The sequence below is a fragment of the Epinephelus lanceolatus genome, chromosome 5 (assembly GCF_041903045.1).
Source record: "Epinephelus lanceolatus isolate andai-2023 chromosome 5, ASM4190304v1, whole genome shotgun sequence".
NCBI lineage: Eukaryota > Metazoa > Chordata > Actinopteri > Perciformes > Serranidae > Epinephelus > Epinephelus lanceolatus.
In genome coordinates, this window is record NC_135738.1 from 2,798,519 (window position 1) to 2,814,243 (window position 15,725).

Here is a 15,725-nt window from a genome sequence, read left to right on the forward strand (position 1 = left end):
TTTCAATGACTGATGAACTAAACATGCTTTGGCTTGTCATTGTTCAAAGAAAAAAGGTTTCAGGTATACTACAAAGATAGTTAGAAGCTAAAGCCGAACTATAGGCTACAGGTCACAGTGTAAAAATGAACCACCACATCACTGCTGATCGACACAGAAGACAATGAATATGAAGGGAAACTTTGCAGATATTGAACCAACTGTGTGACATCGCAGTATCGCTGTCAGCACCTGGTCCTCCACTGCCAGACGGGCAGGGATCTCCGGGGGAAGTCAAACGACGTTCATCTGCACACCCTGTGATGACACACAGCTGGTTGAATATCAGCAAAGTGTCCCTGCTTCCCTTCACTGGTTCCTGTACAGCAGGGTCGGTCTTTGTTTCACTGTTATAATCATTACAAAGCAAAAGCAGCATGTGTATACATTCAGTAGGCTATATCTTCAGTAGCTAGCTAGCTAACCCTACACTTTTCAGGGTCTGATTTTGGTTTTGGAACAGGGAAGAAACGTATATCTTTTTCCAACCTCTCCAGGTAACGAGTATCATTAATACACAACGTGATCCAGGCACAACATTTAGCTCCAAATCCACAAAACCAGCCTGAAAATGAAGGAAATCTGAAACGACTGCATTAGAGTCAATGGAGCACAGCTGTGTTGTTGTCAGACCCTGGCCTGAACTGCCCCAATGCTACGTTATCATTGGCCAGTCTGCGTCTGGGGTGGGACTTAGCAACAGGTCAATTACCATACATTTGCACTGTAAGCACTAGCACGTCCGTTATAATGATAGCCATCTGTAATAATCCCTGTGTGTATCAGTGTTTTGGATGTGTCGTATAAGCTACTAAAATGCCTGCATTTCCCTGGGATAATAAAGTATCTAATCTATCTGTCCATCGTTCTGTAAAAAAGATGCTGAAGGGTGTTTCTAGAACCATTTTTGGCTCACTGGGAGTGGAAATGCGGCTCGTGCATGTGCGCGTGCACCTGGTTCCACAGTGATTGAGATTTATTAAAGAGAACCAGGTGTGCACACAGCTTTATAAATCTGACGAGTTTTGTGCATCTGGCCCAAGAGGTTGATCCACAGCGTTCACACCAGCTCAAACGCACCAGTTTTTTTTAGGCAAACCAAAGGGTGAGGTGTGAGATTACCCATAGTGCAACAGAACTTGTTATAAATGCATACATTCATAAGATTCATATCACTTAGATTTTAAAAAAGGGCTTACATAGATGTAGGCGTCGTCTCCTGACAGCAGCAGGTTACAGGGGTGCAGCTTGTCACTACTAACTGTGGGAGATTTGCCCACAGTGAAGCCGGAGGCCACGACCACATCCTGCAGGAAAACACAAGATGAACAAGAAGCAGGGATTAAAAACTGAGAGCAAAGACAGATAAATATACATCCCTCTTCCCAGAGGGAGGACAGATTGAAGCGGCAGATGTTGCATCCTTGGAGACGTTAAGTAAGACGTCACAACAAGCCGCCGATGATAAGCTGGTGTGAAAAGTGGAGATTGTCTTTTGTTAGGCGTGTCAGCTGCCCCTGAGACAGCTTTCAAGCCTGTGCTCAGGGCTGACAAAGGGACGGCAGATAGTCTGAATAATCATGTTACGGAGACACACAGCCTGACAAGACCTCTGTGATCTGCAGCCGAGCACAGCGGCTCCGGCTCTGATGACTTCCTGCCTTCAACGAGCTTTGCGGCGCTTTGAGTTCCATCAAGATGCCGCTGTAGGGAAACTAAAAACACAGCGAGACGCTGCTGACGGGAGGATTATCCCTGATGTGTTCACTGTCCCCGTCCAGGTCAAAAACAGACCGACTGCTCTGTAAACAGCAGTGACAGTATCAGAGTGGACTGAAAGTAAACGATGATTCAGAGTCACTTTGTTTGTGAAGTTCCAAGGAGCTGTGGGACGTGAGCTGTCACACCAGAGCTCTGATACATGAAGGACACATTGATCATCTATTGTTTGAAGGAAAACATTAAAAGCTGTAATCCTCAAGGTTTCAGTCCTGGTTTATTTGGTGACACCTTCAGTTACTGTGGTAACAGCAAGTGAAGGCAGCAATCACCTCTGGAGCAGCTACTCTGTCAAAAAAAAAAACAAAAAAAAAAAACAGGACCTACAGGTGACAAAAATTCTTTGTGTTTTTTGAGGCTGCTGCAAAATAAAAGCCAGTTGAAAGCTTTTAATATGAAGCAGTAGGAAATGTTTGGTTTGGATCAGCAGTAACTCATACCTTTGTGACCACTCGGCTAGATTACTGCAATGCACTTTATATGGGGGTCAGTGGGTCCTCAATCGCACGTCTTCAACTGGTACAGAACGCAGCTGCACGTCTTTTAACTGGCACCAGAAAGTTTGAGCATATTTCACCGATTTTAGCTTCACTCCACTGGCTACCCATCCATTTTAGAATTTATTTTAAAATTCTTTTATTTGCTTTTAAATCTCTAAATGGTCTTGCCCCAGCGTAACTCTCTGAGCTTCTGCACCCCTACACACCCAGCCGATCTCTCAGGTCAGCTGACCAGCTGCTCCTGAGGGTTCCCAAAACTAGGCTGAAGCTCAGAGGGGACCGAGCGTTTTTGGTTGCAGCTCCAAAATTGTGGAATGAACTGCCGCTGCACATTAGACAGGCCTCCTCACTGTCTAATTTTAAAACTCTTCTTAAAACGCACCTTTTTTCTTTGGCTTTTAACACCACGTAGGTTGTTGATTTTATGTAGTATTTTGTTTTTTATTATGTTTTATTGTGTTTATTTTACTGTACAGCACGTTGGAAACCTTTGTGTTTATTTAAATTGTGCTTTATAAATAAAATGGATTGGATTGGATAATATAGTAGCAGTGATATGACTGCAGAGAACTGTAAACAGTGAGGTCGAAAACAGTAAGATCACAGACAAACTGGATTATGTGCATGCACTGTTTCCTGAAAAGCCTTTACGTTTAAATGCAATATGAATTTAGCACAGAAATGGTGGACCCCACCACTCACAAAAAAAAACTAAGATATAATTACTGGATTAAATCATTAAAAGGCCACTGCAGAAACAATACCAACCATAAATTTAATTAAAAATAAGATTTGATTTCATGAAAATTTGAATTTAAAGGATAATCTTGGTTTATTACAACTTGGAATTTACTGTTGTAGTTCTGTCCATCATAAAATGGTTTAGAACGGGCATAAAAGAAGTACTCAAATCTTGCACCTAAGTAAAAGTAGAAACACTGCAGTGTAGGAGACGTACAAGTCAAAATCCTACGTTCAAAATTTTACTGAAGTAAAAGTACAAAAGTATTGGAATATACTTAAACAACTGGGCTGTGCCTGACTCAGAATTATATCAGTTGAATCACACTTGGCTGTTGATACAAATATTTTAGTATTTGTTCCTGGTGACAGTAAATAAGCCAAGTTAGTGCTCCAAGCTAATGCGTGCTAACTACGCTAACAACAGATCGGAAATGTGCAAGAACATTTTTTTGGAGACACTAGATATCAAACAAACCTGTCAGCCAAAACATCCTTCTGAAACTGGATATGGAAAAAGAGCGAACAGTCGAATTTTCAGATTGTTAACAGCCAAATCTGATTCAGCTGAGTCAGGCACAGCCCTGGAGAAGACATTTGAATTTAAAAGACTCGACAGCAGTGTCTATCTTGTCTATAGCATTTATTACTTCTCAATGGTTCTGGAGCACCACTTCACAACAGCATTAGTCCCACCTGCGATGCTGATTGGCTAATTGAGTCTCGGCATGGTGCTCAATGGTTGTCTTTTATTTTAACCAATAAAGTAGAGCCTGACTGATACCAATACTATGGGTATATATGGGTGGATCAGTCGGTCGGTACTTGTGACAAAGATATGTCATACAGATATTTAACAGTTTAAGATTCTAAGATTTTCAGTATGGGTGTAGTATGAACTCAAATATTTCAGTTATTGCCAGGAATTATGGAGCAATGTTTTATTTTTCTATTGAATGTATTATTGATTTTTGTGTCTAGTCAGGGATGTCCTCAACTGAAATTCATCAGTTAATGTCATCTATTTCATTTTGTTTTCCAGGCAACCCAAAAATCAAAGAATATTTCCCCTCACAGTTTAGTGGTATTTACTTTATAATTTATAACGGACACCAGTTATATTAGAGTTTTAATGAACAGTGAAAAGAAGGGGTCATTGTTTATTAACTTTCCAGCAATAAATGACTGCCGTCTGGACCCAGGCATAAAGTTTTATCCCAATGTGCAATACATCATTATGTATATGTTATTATATTTTGTAATAATAATAATGAAGTAGAAGTTTGAAGTAGGAGAAAATTAAATACTATGCTTCCTCTATGCAAAATTGTCTGCCATTAGATATGATCCCCGCAGATATGAAGGCTCAATGTACGGCACAAATAAGGCGCGTCAACCATTGCACACCCAAAACAGGAAGAGGAGAGTCCTTTTCTTTTCCCTAGTAGCTATCAGTGGCTATCCCCAGTTAGCAAACAGTATCAATGTAAGTTCTTTGAAGCTACCTGTAACAGAGAAAATGGTGGACAGTGGAAGAGCCCATGTCACTGTGGAAACTGTGGTAGTTGCTCTGCTTGGAGGAAAACAGAATGCAAGCCAGTATAGACTCTTCCCCTTTATATTCTCAGAGCACAACATATTAAGTTACTGTATACCATCAGAGTTTTGATACAGCTCAGTGCACATTTTCTTCAAATACAACATATGTAAATTAATTCATCTCATCCTACGGAGTAATGTCATACTCACACATAAATCACATGAATCACTCAGCTCATTAACTCATTCAAATCACAGGCTTTATGATACAGAAAAATACCATTTCCACAGACACGCCTTCATAACAGCCAGACCTCCCTTTTTAATGAAAATAACATAATCCAATCTCATTAGCATCACATGAATATTTATATTATTTAAAAAAAAAAAACAGTTCATCATCATTCAACCCTCGCAGGCTTAAAGGGCCCGGCTTCAAGGGAGTAACCTCTCACAACACCTCTCTGTGTGACAAGGACATCGTCAACTAACATACATCTGTTAAATATAATAAATGTAGTAAATCACCATGTTATTCTGAGCAGTGACTGGTTTGGAGAAAAAAAAGCAGAGCCAGTAAACTGTCTGTGCCAAATGTGTTAGTTCCCCAACAAGTTGATTAGCAAGAATGAACAGACAGTTTATTAAACCAAAGACAGCCAAGAAAAAAAGTGCACATAAAAGTCTTCATTCACACACAGCTTTTCAATTACACTATGAAATTAAGTCAATTTAGATGAAACTAAACACAAAGTCATGTTTGTTTTTGTCTCAGTTCATTCTACAGTTGGACAGATAAAGAAAATTGTCACAATCATCTTTATTCACTGACCAGCAGAAAAATGCACCAGGTCACTCCACAAAAATTGTTCAGGAATGGCCCGCGTGACAAAGAGCTTTGAACGTCGACCTGGCCTTCAAATTCCCCGGATCCTAATCTGATCAAGTATCTGCTTGACGTGCCAGTACCCCAGATATACCTCAGATCCACGGTGGGGCCACTTGAGATCGAAATTGGTCCTGATCTGTCGAGGCACGGACACAGGAACTATGGTGCCAGGCACCAGGGCCTTTGCAGTCGAGCCTTTGAGTCCTGTTGGTTGTGCGGTGGGGTACCAGCACATCCCACAGATGCTCAATTAAATTAGGATGTGTGGGATTTGCAGGCCAGGTTGACGGCTTGCATGGTGCAATGTCCTGCTTGGGGGCCACTGCCATCAGGCAGTGCCACCTGCAACTTCGCAAGTCCTAGAATAGCGAGGGAGTGGCCCGTCTTAGGCCCCGATCACACAGTAAGTGTTTTGCAGGTTGCAAAATGCGACAACCTGAATAAGCAACCACCCTATCACCTCCTTACGCTAACCTTCCCGTGCAATGAATCAACCTTTTATGATTTTTATTTCACAGTAATCAGTGTGTAGCTGCTGCCATGTTGAGGCAGAGGGTTCTGTCTGTAGCTCTGGTTGAGGGTGAGAGGCTGTCAGCAGATAAACAGAGATCTGTGTGGGTACATGAGACCCTAAAAAAGAGGCTGGATCATGGGGAGTACCACCAGTTGGTCCAGGAGCTTCTCCTCCATCATGGACGTTTACAGTACTGCACTTATCTGGTTTGTAGCGTCGTATAGCTCTGGGTATCCAGCAACCACTACCACCAGTTTCTCCTCCATTGTTTACCAACTGTGAACTTGCTGTAGTGACCACCACAGCAGAACATCTCAGTGTAATGAGACAATTAATATAATTCACCTCACCACACTGATGTACATCATCATCATCATCATCATCTGTCTTCTTATTTCTCCTTTGGTTAAACTGAACTGTATTTCTCATACTGAGATTACATTTTATCAATGTGTTTCAAATGAACATAAAACACTCTTGAGAGTGAAACCACTTGTCATATAATGTCTCACATGTTATATTCATAATTATGTTCATTTCTATATCACTAATTCCATTAGCTCAATATCAGAGTCATGTCATACTCACCACTCTCCTCAATACCACATAACTGCTCATTTGTCAGGAGCTATATATTTATTTATGTATTATTTATCACTGCAGCAAAGACAGTTGTTTCTCTCTCTCTCTCTCTCTCTCTCATTTTCATTTACTAATTATCTTCAGTCACATTTACTTTACAGATAAATAAAAAAAAACTTTAAGCAAACAAATTGGTGCTTATTTTGGCACATCTGCAAAGCATTATGGGACATCCAAGTAAAGTTGGAGTTGTCTGAGGAGGTGAAGAAGAGCAAGCACACCAGCTGGATTCGTTAACACTCAGGTGACACAGAGGAAAGACAAGGAAGTGAAAAATATCTTAAACTGTAAATTAGATTTAGCAGCAGCCATCATCATCATCCTCCTCCTCCACACTTCATCACAACGACATGTCTTCACACACTAAATAAAGACTCATATGATACACAATTCATATTTCAGGGTATAGAAGAAACATGAGGAGTAACCTGCGGTGCTTATAATGTGGGGATTATTTATATTGTGGTTATTTTTATATCCCTTTCATCTGATGTAAATAACACCTGCTTCAAGAAAAAATAATAACTGCTGTTCCTTCACATATGTTTCTGTCTAACCGTCTAAACATCATGTCTTTGATGATGGAGTGAACCTACCCCTTGACTGATGGCTTGATTGAAGTCCTTGGCCAGCGCTCCGAACAGAACAACGTTAATGGATGGGTTCTGAGACGAGGAATCTGGCGGTGAATCTTCTTCTGCAAAACAGCCATAGAACATTCTTTTAAACTGGAACAAAACAGGGATGGAGGTTCAACAGTCAAATCAGGAAGATGAGGCGTTCAGAGGATGATCTATGTCTTGTAGGAGAGAAACGTATCTGTAATCATGCATTTGTAAATATGAAGTCTTTGGATTGCTTCAGCTCACAAAGAAAGTCCTGTTATTGTAAAACTCAATCCACAGAAAATTCATTAGCTACAATTTTGATAATCAATTACCTGTTTAAGTTCTTTTTCAAGCAAAAATGCATTCTGGTCTCCCAGTTGTGAGAATTTAAGAATTTTCTGTGTCTTATGTGATAAACTTATTATCCTTGGGTTCTAGAATGATTTTCCATCAAAACAAAATTGAAAGACATCACTGTGAGATATAGGAAACTGTGATGGGTATTATTTAGCTATTTTCTGACATAGACCAGTTCCTGGTTTGAATTGGGGCATTTCTGTGTGGAGTTTGCATGTTCTCCCTGTGTCAGCGTGGGTTTTCTCCAGCTTCCTCCCACAGTCCAGAGACATGCAGGTGAATTTGGGGTGCCAGTTGGTCAGTCCATAGAGACTTGAACCAGTGCATACAACTGGATAAATGAGACTTTGATTCTGGATGTTTTTATTCAGCCTTCCCCTTTGAAAGTGAGGGATTTGAATCATTAGTGGGTTTTTTTGCTAGTCAGTGTGCAGTGTTCTTCTGGGGACATACTTGTCCCAAAATTTTGCTGTGGAGGAAGCGCTCTTGACTTTCACGCTACTCTTTGGTATAGACAGCTGCGGACATGATGCAGTGGCACAGAGGAGGAGAAACTTTCTGCTGCTAGGCTCCAAGAAAACACTACCTTTTCTCTTCTGCTTAGAAATGGTGAATTTACAGCGCACGTCAACTTAATACGACACAGTCTCTGGCTTTTGTTTGATATGAAGTATCGGAGAAAAATATCGTTGCACATTTCTGATCCGTTGTTGGCATTCTTGGCATGTTTACTACATAACATGAATGCTGCTGTCACACTGAAAGTTTCGCTGAGTCTCATTCAAACTTTATATGGAAAAGAAAATGTTGAATATTCGTTGTTGCCACTCTCTTAATCGCACACATGAATTACAGTAATATCTTTGAACCATATCAATCAGGACTCTGTATTCAGCACAGCACAGAAACAGCTTTTACTAAGGTTACTAATGATTTACTGATTGATTACTGATTGCTGACACCAAAGCTCAATGCTCAATTTTAATTCTGCTTGATCTGGGTTCAGAGAGTATCCTTACAAACCACCTCGAAAACTATGCTGAAATTAAGGACAGCGCTCTTGCCTGGTTTTGCTCCCATCTTTTTATGAGAGGTCTTTCTCTGTTGTAATGGAAGAATATTCCTCAGCCCCAGCCCCCCTCTCTTGTGGTGTTCCCCAGGGATCAATTATGGGACCTCTTCTGTTTTTTATTTATATGCCTCTTCTGGTTCAGATATTCTGTAGGTATAATATTAATTTCCACAGTTATGCATATGATACGCAACTTTATGTTCCACTGACAGGCAGTGACCCTGACAGTCTCTCTGTTGTTATGGCTCGTCTTTTAGATATGAAGTGCTGGATGTCACAAAACTTTATTATTATCATTATAAATGACTGAATCTGACTTGAGTGACATAATTCTGAGACAGGTATAGCCCTGGTTTTTATATAATTCTACTGTTGTTAAATGTGGTCCCCAAATACTCAATAAAATTAATATTTTTCACATTTTCTGTAGAGGAATGCGAGAAAACAAAGTTTCCTACAGGAATTTAGGCTAACACGTCATGACTAACTGATATACAACTGGATGTTTTGTGGGTAAAGTATTCCTTTAAGGTCCTATAGATTACTTTGGCAAGTGTACTGAAAGGAGGAAACTGTCATAACTGTGTTTTGTTGCAAAAGAAAAAAAAACAATAATTAACATTCCTTCTGAGTATAAAAGCTTAAAGATGAATCTCTGACTATTCACACTGAGTTTTCCTTATTCTGTGCACTTTCTGGGATGTTATGGAAATTATCCTCATCCTGCACCAGGGCTGTCACTTTCAATAAACGTGCAGTAACATGTTGAGTATCTGTTCAACACAGCTCTCTAGTTTTCTCAATCTTGCGGTAACAGAGAACAACAAATGCCTCATTTTCTGACGGGAAAACAACAGATCAGAATGACAGTAGTTTTAATGAATGCCTCTAAAAAAAAGTACAACAAAAGAAACAGAAATGGGAGAAACATTATTGAGACTGTCTCAAATCAAACACTGAATCCTCACAATGCACCAGCAGGTCAAACAGTGTACCAAAACTGACAGACTGTCTGTAAACCAACAATACAGGAGAGGTGGACCTGCTCATCCTGCAGCTGGAGACACAGGCGGGGTGTCAGAGAGTTTAAATGAATAAGAGGAAGGATGTCCCCCGCCACAATAAGAGCCACTGCTCTCTGTGGCTCTTTAATCAGGCTGCTCAGAGATAAGAAGGCCACAGACAAGACAACAATGAGACACACTGGCCTCCGTATGCTTCAACAATCCAGACCGGCTAAACAGCTTAACACACACGTACAGTCCTGGCAGGCCCACACACTCGCACAGTGAAACACTCCACAGCATCAAACTCTGCAGTGCTACAGTACACAGCTTTAGGCTCAGAGTTTTTGGTTTTACAGCACATCTACTGTCTGGTTCAGTGCTATTTTTCAGCATTACAAACACTGATACACCCACAGAAAACAATCAAACCTCTGTGAACTTTTCTGTATGAATTCCCATCGCTGACCAACAGAACACATTCACAGTGCTGACCCCTGCAGGAACAGAGGGCCAGAGTCGAAAACAGTAGAAGCTATATTATATATCTCACCCTCCAGTTTTTATATAACCCTGCTCTGCTGAAGTAAAACTGCTTCACAAAAGAATAAACTGTTAACTTATTGTCCTATTAGAAACTAAAGCACTATTCACACAGGATTATTACCTGTGTACCTCATGTGATTTAAAATAGCCCTCCCACAATTGTGTTTCATGCGCCGGACGTGCGCGGGATAAGCAAAATCTGTATTTGACTGTAATTTACTGACATTATCCCCCAGATATGATACACACAGTCATTAGTAACTTCACTCTGCACAACTCAGAAACCCTACACAGCACGACTAACGTTGATGGACAGCGTTAGGACCAGATCACACAGAAAGCAACCACTCCATCACCTCCTGACCCTAACCTTCTGATGAAAACAATTCATTTTATTTATTTTACAGTGTGTAGTTGCTGCCATGTTGAGGCAGAGGGTTCTGTCTGTAGCTCTGGCTGAGGGTGAGAGGCTGTCAGCAGATAAACAGAGATCTGTGTGGGTACATGAGACCCTAAAAAAGAGGCTGGATCATGGGGAGTACCACCAGTTGGTCCAGGAGCTTCTCCTCCATGATACATGTTTCAAGTACTGCACTTATCTGCTTTCACGCCTGCTGTTTTCTATTGAGATTGTGGTAACTGCAGTTTGCAGCGTCGTATGGCTCTGGGTATCCAGCAACTGCTGCCATCAGTTTCTCCTTCGTTGTTTACCAACCGTAAACTTGTTGTCATGACCACCACAGAAGGCCCACCTCTCAAATCATCTGATTCGATAACGGGAAAAAAAGCAGAGATGACGTGGGGCGCTTCTCCACTCTGAGTTAAGGTTTTTTTCGAGGTGTTCAGAGCGCTCCAGCAGAAACGCGAGGCGCGTAACAATGCAAAAACAGCGAGCAAAAAGCTATATTCACATTAAAAACAATTACAAAAAGCCACCTCCAGCTGCTAAAACACTTTCTATGATATCGAGAACTTAAGCTGGTTGTCTTTAAAATGTGGGAAACATTGTCACATTAACCCATCTCATTATCTTTCCAGATTTTACCCCTGATTAATTTGAACTTGCTTCTTCTGGCACAGCGAGATGAGTCTTCTGCATTTAAAATCCTGTCAAAACTTCCATTACTGCAAATGCAGCCTCCGTAATCCTCGAGCAGGAAAAAGGCAGAAAAGAGGCGCAGAGAAAACCGAGAACCTAAACATGACCCTAAATCACCAAGGTGCTGAAACGCATAGGACTAATATGATCACACTACCTCCATGTTTGACGATACATGGTAAGTAATTTGGGAGGATGAAATTATTAATCATGTGGCTCCTCTAGACTTTCCAAATGTTATCAGACCAAATGGAATAAATCCTGATAGTTATATGAGTCATTTTGTGAAGGGTTGTGATGCTCAAAAAATTTTGCTTGCAAGGCATGGTGACAAAAAACAACAATACAGTAACATTTTACATGCTCACATAAAAAAGATCGTTTCAGCCTGAAGCTCATCTCCAGATGAGCAAATTATGTTGATTCAATTTTAAATACATTATGTGAATTATGGCCAAATTTTAGTGATTCATTTTCATGACAAAAATCACTGAAGTAAAAAGCCACAGTGTTCATAAACTATGTGCAGTGACTGCCAGATACTCAATCTGCATTTCACAGACCACCAACAACTCCAGTAAATATAATTAATCATAAAAATGAATTAATCTAACGCTATCAAAACTTCAACCAAAGAACACAAATAAATGATTTTGAGGTGTGACTGACAGGTTGTTGGTTTGATTCCTTGTAGCAGCAGCCCTTTAAAGTACAACAGAACTAAACCCACTGTCACACCTGTACCAACCTGCTCTGAAAACTAATCCATAACACACAGACCCCAGCAGGTAGCTGCTCGGTACAAACGGACAGCTGATACACACAGACAAACACACAAGTGTTACCTTGGATGACAGTCTTCAGAATGGCATTGTCAGATGCTAACCACACCAGCGGGCCTTTATGAACCACTTTCCCCTGGAGAAATAAAAGAAAACACTGAAGTTAGAGACAGCATGAAAAGCATTTAGGTCTCAGTGAAGCTCTGCAGAAATCTCACTGAGGGCCTGTCAGCTGATCAAAGCCACGTCAGGAAAGTGAGCAGCGTTGATGAGCGCCTCTGGGAAATGAGCTGTGAGACAGAAGGTGGATTATTCTTCTGCTTTGGTTTTCATAAATATATTCCAGCAGCGTACTAATCAAGTACAAGAAAACAGCCTCACGTAAAGAAAAAAATAGAAACTAGTGAACAGGTGGTGGCAGGTGACAGATAAATGAAAAAGGAATAAAAAAGGGAAAACCACATGAATATCAGTGCAGCAAAATACATGAAATTCCTGAACTCTACAGAAAAGATGTGCACAAACATCTTATAGCTCATTTATTCCTTTAAGTGTCGACAAATTAGAACTGCTGTAAGGAAATTTAAATTCTGAATGTTTTTACGTGTTTATTGACTCTGCACAAACCAGAGCATCTACAGGTATCAGACACTTTAGTTTAAGACTTTTTAAAAGAGCAGTGTGTAGGATTTAGTGGCATCTAGCAGGGTAGACTGCAAACAGCAGAAACGTCTCCCATGAGAGAAGCGTGAACTCCTGGTGAAATTCCTAGTGTTCATTGTTCCTGAGGTTTTCACTGGAAGCCAAATTCCCTGCAGACGTCTGTTACTCTCAAAAATAAACAGACACGGTGATTAAAACCAGTAGAAATACTTAATAAAGCAATTTCACGTAAACAGTCAGTAGGTTCACATGACATTAGAGAAAATCGATTAATTGTGTCAGTCAGACTAAAACCGGACTTTTAAAATACATGTAAACATGTTAGTGTGAGTGAAATCGTACTAAATTGAATTTCTCACTTTCTCTCCTGCATGTATACAGTCAATCAGACCAAACTGGCTGAGGCTGCAAAGTAACTCAAGTCATCAAATGAATATAGTGGAATAAAAATATATGGCTTTTAACTGAAGCGGAGAAGAAGCATGTCGTAGAGTACAAGTAAAGTAAAGTACAAGCCTGTCAAAATTGTACTTAAGGGCAGCACTTGCGTAAATGTACTTGGTAATTCTGATCCTTGTGTAAAAAAGAAAATCCTCTCTGCTGTAAACAAACCTTGACTGTTTTGTTGGAGCAGTCGGTGCTGGTGGTGATGACCGAGATGGGAATCCTCGTCAAGTGTTTTGGTAACTGGGCACCTGGCCCCGCCCCCTCCGACAGCACACGGACAGGCATGACGCCACCTGAGGGACATGAAGCAAAAATGAGTTTCTGCATCGACAAACCTGGTGAGTTTGGGTCAGAGTTCAGTCTCTGCTTTAATTCTAGGTTTGTGAATAATGACGTCACTAAAGAATCATCTGGAAATATCCAGTTCATGTTTATCTGGTTTGGACAGAAGTAAACGTCAGTGTTTTAAGGCTTGAATCCTTCATCAGGACACACAGCTGCTGACAGACACGGATCCAACCTGTGGTCTCTGTTTAAAGGCTTTGGTTTCCAGTCTGACTGTCCTCCACCACAGACGACTCATTACTAGGATAAACCCTCTGACAGGAAACACCAGATCCATGTCGACAGCACGGCAGGAGGGTTAAAGTCTGTGAGGCGTTTCAGAGAGGAACCCAGAAAAGTGTTGGCTGTGTTCCCAGCAGGTAGCACGTTGCTTCCTGTCAGAGCTCGTTAGTTTGATTTCCGGCAGAATTGAGCGGCGAGTCCCTTGGTGGTACCTCGTCGACCGAGAACGGCAGAGCGGGAACAGCCTGCGAGGTACGAGAGCTGTTCACTCGGCCGTACAGTCTGCTGCTCAGTCAGGCAGAAAACCCAGCCAGGAATAAAAAATAAAATCAAATAAACCACTCTGATTTAGACCGGAGGGGAGGAGCCAGAGGCCTGAATTAGAGCACGATGAGTGATTCATTCATGAGTTTGGAGCTGCTCTGTGTGAAGGTACCGCGGACAATTTTTGGATCTGACCTACAGCTGCTACAAGTTCCTCTGTCTCTCTGTCTGCCCCCAAAACATCACAAACTTCAGGTTCAGGTTCTCTCCTGCACCTGCAGCTCACCTGGCAGCTCAGGAAGATTTAAACAGCTTATACGCCAAAACATGCCCCTGCCTTTCTGCCTCTTTTCACGTGTGACAGTGACACTGTGATATTGTTTTAAGTGAGTGCACTCAGGAGATACACAAAAACTGTTGTACCCAAAGCTGACATCAAATGTTTCATCACATTCATTGTTCAGTCAAAGTCTTAACATTTTAGACTGTATTTTACAATAACTTTTCAAGAACTTTCCAGGCCCAATGCCCTCACATTCAAGGACTCAATGCAGCATAGTCTAAGTTAGGAATCAAGGATAATTACTGTTCCAACACCAGGAAAATTTTTTAATGAGAACTAGCCGGCTGTACAGAAGCTAACAGACAGAAATTAACAAGTGCAAATTTGCAATAGCTGCAACCGGGCACACACATGCATCCACAACACTTGTCACTAGTCCAATGACGCCTCCTACAACAGCTCGTTTATGTTATAAGAGGGTATGTGGCAAAATTGTGTACATGTGTGTCTTTCTACGAAGTTTGATTAAGTTATGTGAATCTGTTTAGAGAGTATGCACTAGGCCACTCCCCCTGTCCCGCCCCTCCACTCCCTTTTAGCCGACTGGCATCAACACAAACACACACTTTAAAGACACACACTTGACCTCCAAATTTCACCCTCCTATCGCAAAAACCGAGGCCATCAAGGAACTATTGCAACTGCACAATTTAAACTGCAGGCTGGCAGCTTGAATTTACATGAGCCAGGGTATATGCAGGAATCCTGAGGTTAATTTCAATACCTTCTTAAGACTTTAAGATCTTCCAAAAAAAACCTTAAGACCTCATCGCCACTTCAAGCTGTTGTTAGCAGCAACGCATCTTTAACTTACTAAACAGTTGTAGTTTGCAATTAAATCTATGGAGCACAAACATGCAACAGAACTCAGATAAGATGAGAAGGAATAAAGCTTGAAAGAATAAATTAAACCAAAGGCAGGTTTATTAAAATACACCTTAGGTCATAACAAGTAACACAGCTCTACAGCTCAACATCAGCTATTCAAGGCCAACTTGCTGAAAACAACAACCTTATGGCTAGCCCCTTACATGTGGGATTTAGGGCTGACCCAAAAAATTTGAAGCTTCAAAGCTTCGTCTGATGGCACGGGATTCGATTGTGAAAAAAAATAATCGAATCGGCCTTTTTTTTCCTCCCGTTTTTTGGGGGGACCTTGAACGCAACACTAATCATGCCATCCGTTTACGGTTGTTGTTTGTTTGTTTGTTGTTTTCCCCTTTAGCCATATGTAAACTCAAAGAACGAGAAGTAATGTCTGTTAGGCATATAAGATTTCATGTTCCAGTTCCAGTTTGTGTTTTTAATTGATTGATTGTTTTTGGTTGGT

At 41.0% G+C, this 15,725-nt stretch overlaps 1 protein-coding gene across 1 annotated transcript in view; it reads right to left on the reverse strand.

Annotated features, from left to right (window-relative positions):
* The window catches only part of pot1 (protection of telomeres 1 homolog), a 115,828-nt gene that overhangs the window by 70,424 nt on the left and 29,679 nt on the right, over positions 1-15,725 (reverse strand). The window contains exons 2-5 of the mRNA XM_033634071.2: positions 13,387-13,514; positions 12,175-12,247; positions 7,240-7,340; positions 1,239-1,346 (exon numbers count right to left, since the gene is read on the reverse strand). Coding sequence (XP_033489962.2) covers positions 1,239-1,346; positions 7,240-7,340; positions 12,175-12,247; positions 13,387-13,506 — 402 coding nt within the window. The 5' untranslated portion in view covers positions 13,507-13,514. The remainder of the gene's footprint in view (positions 1-1,238; positions 1,347-7,239; positions 7,341-12,174; positions 12,248-13,386; positions 13,515-15,725) is intronic.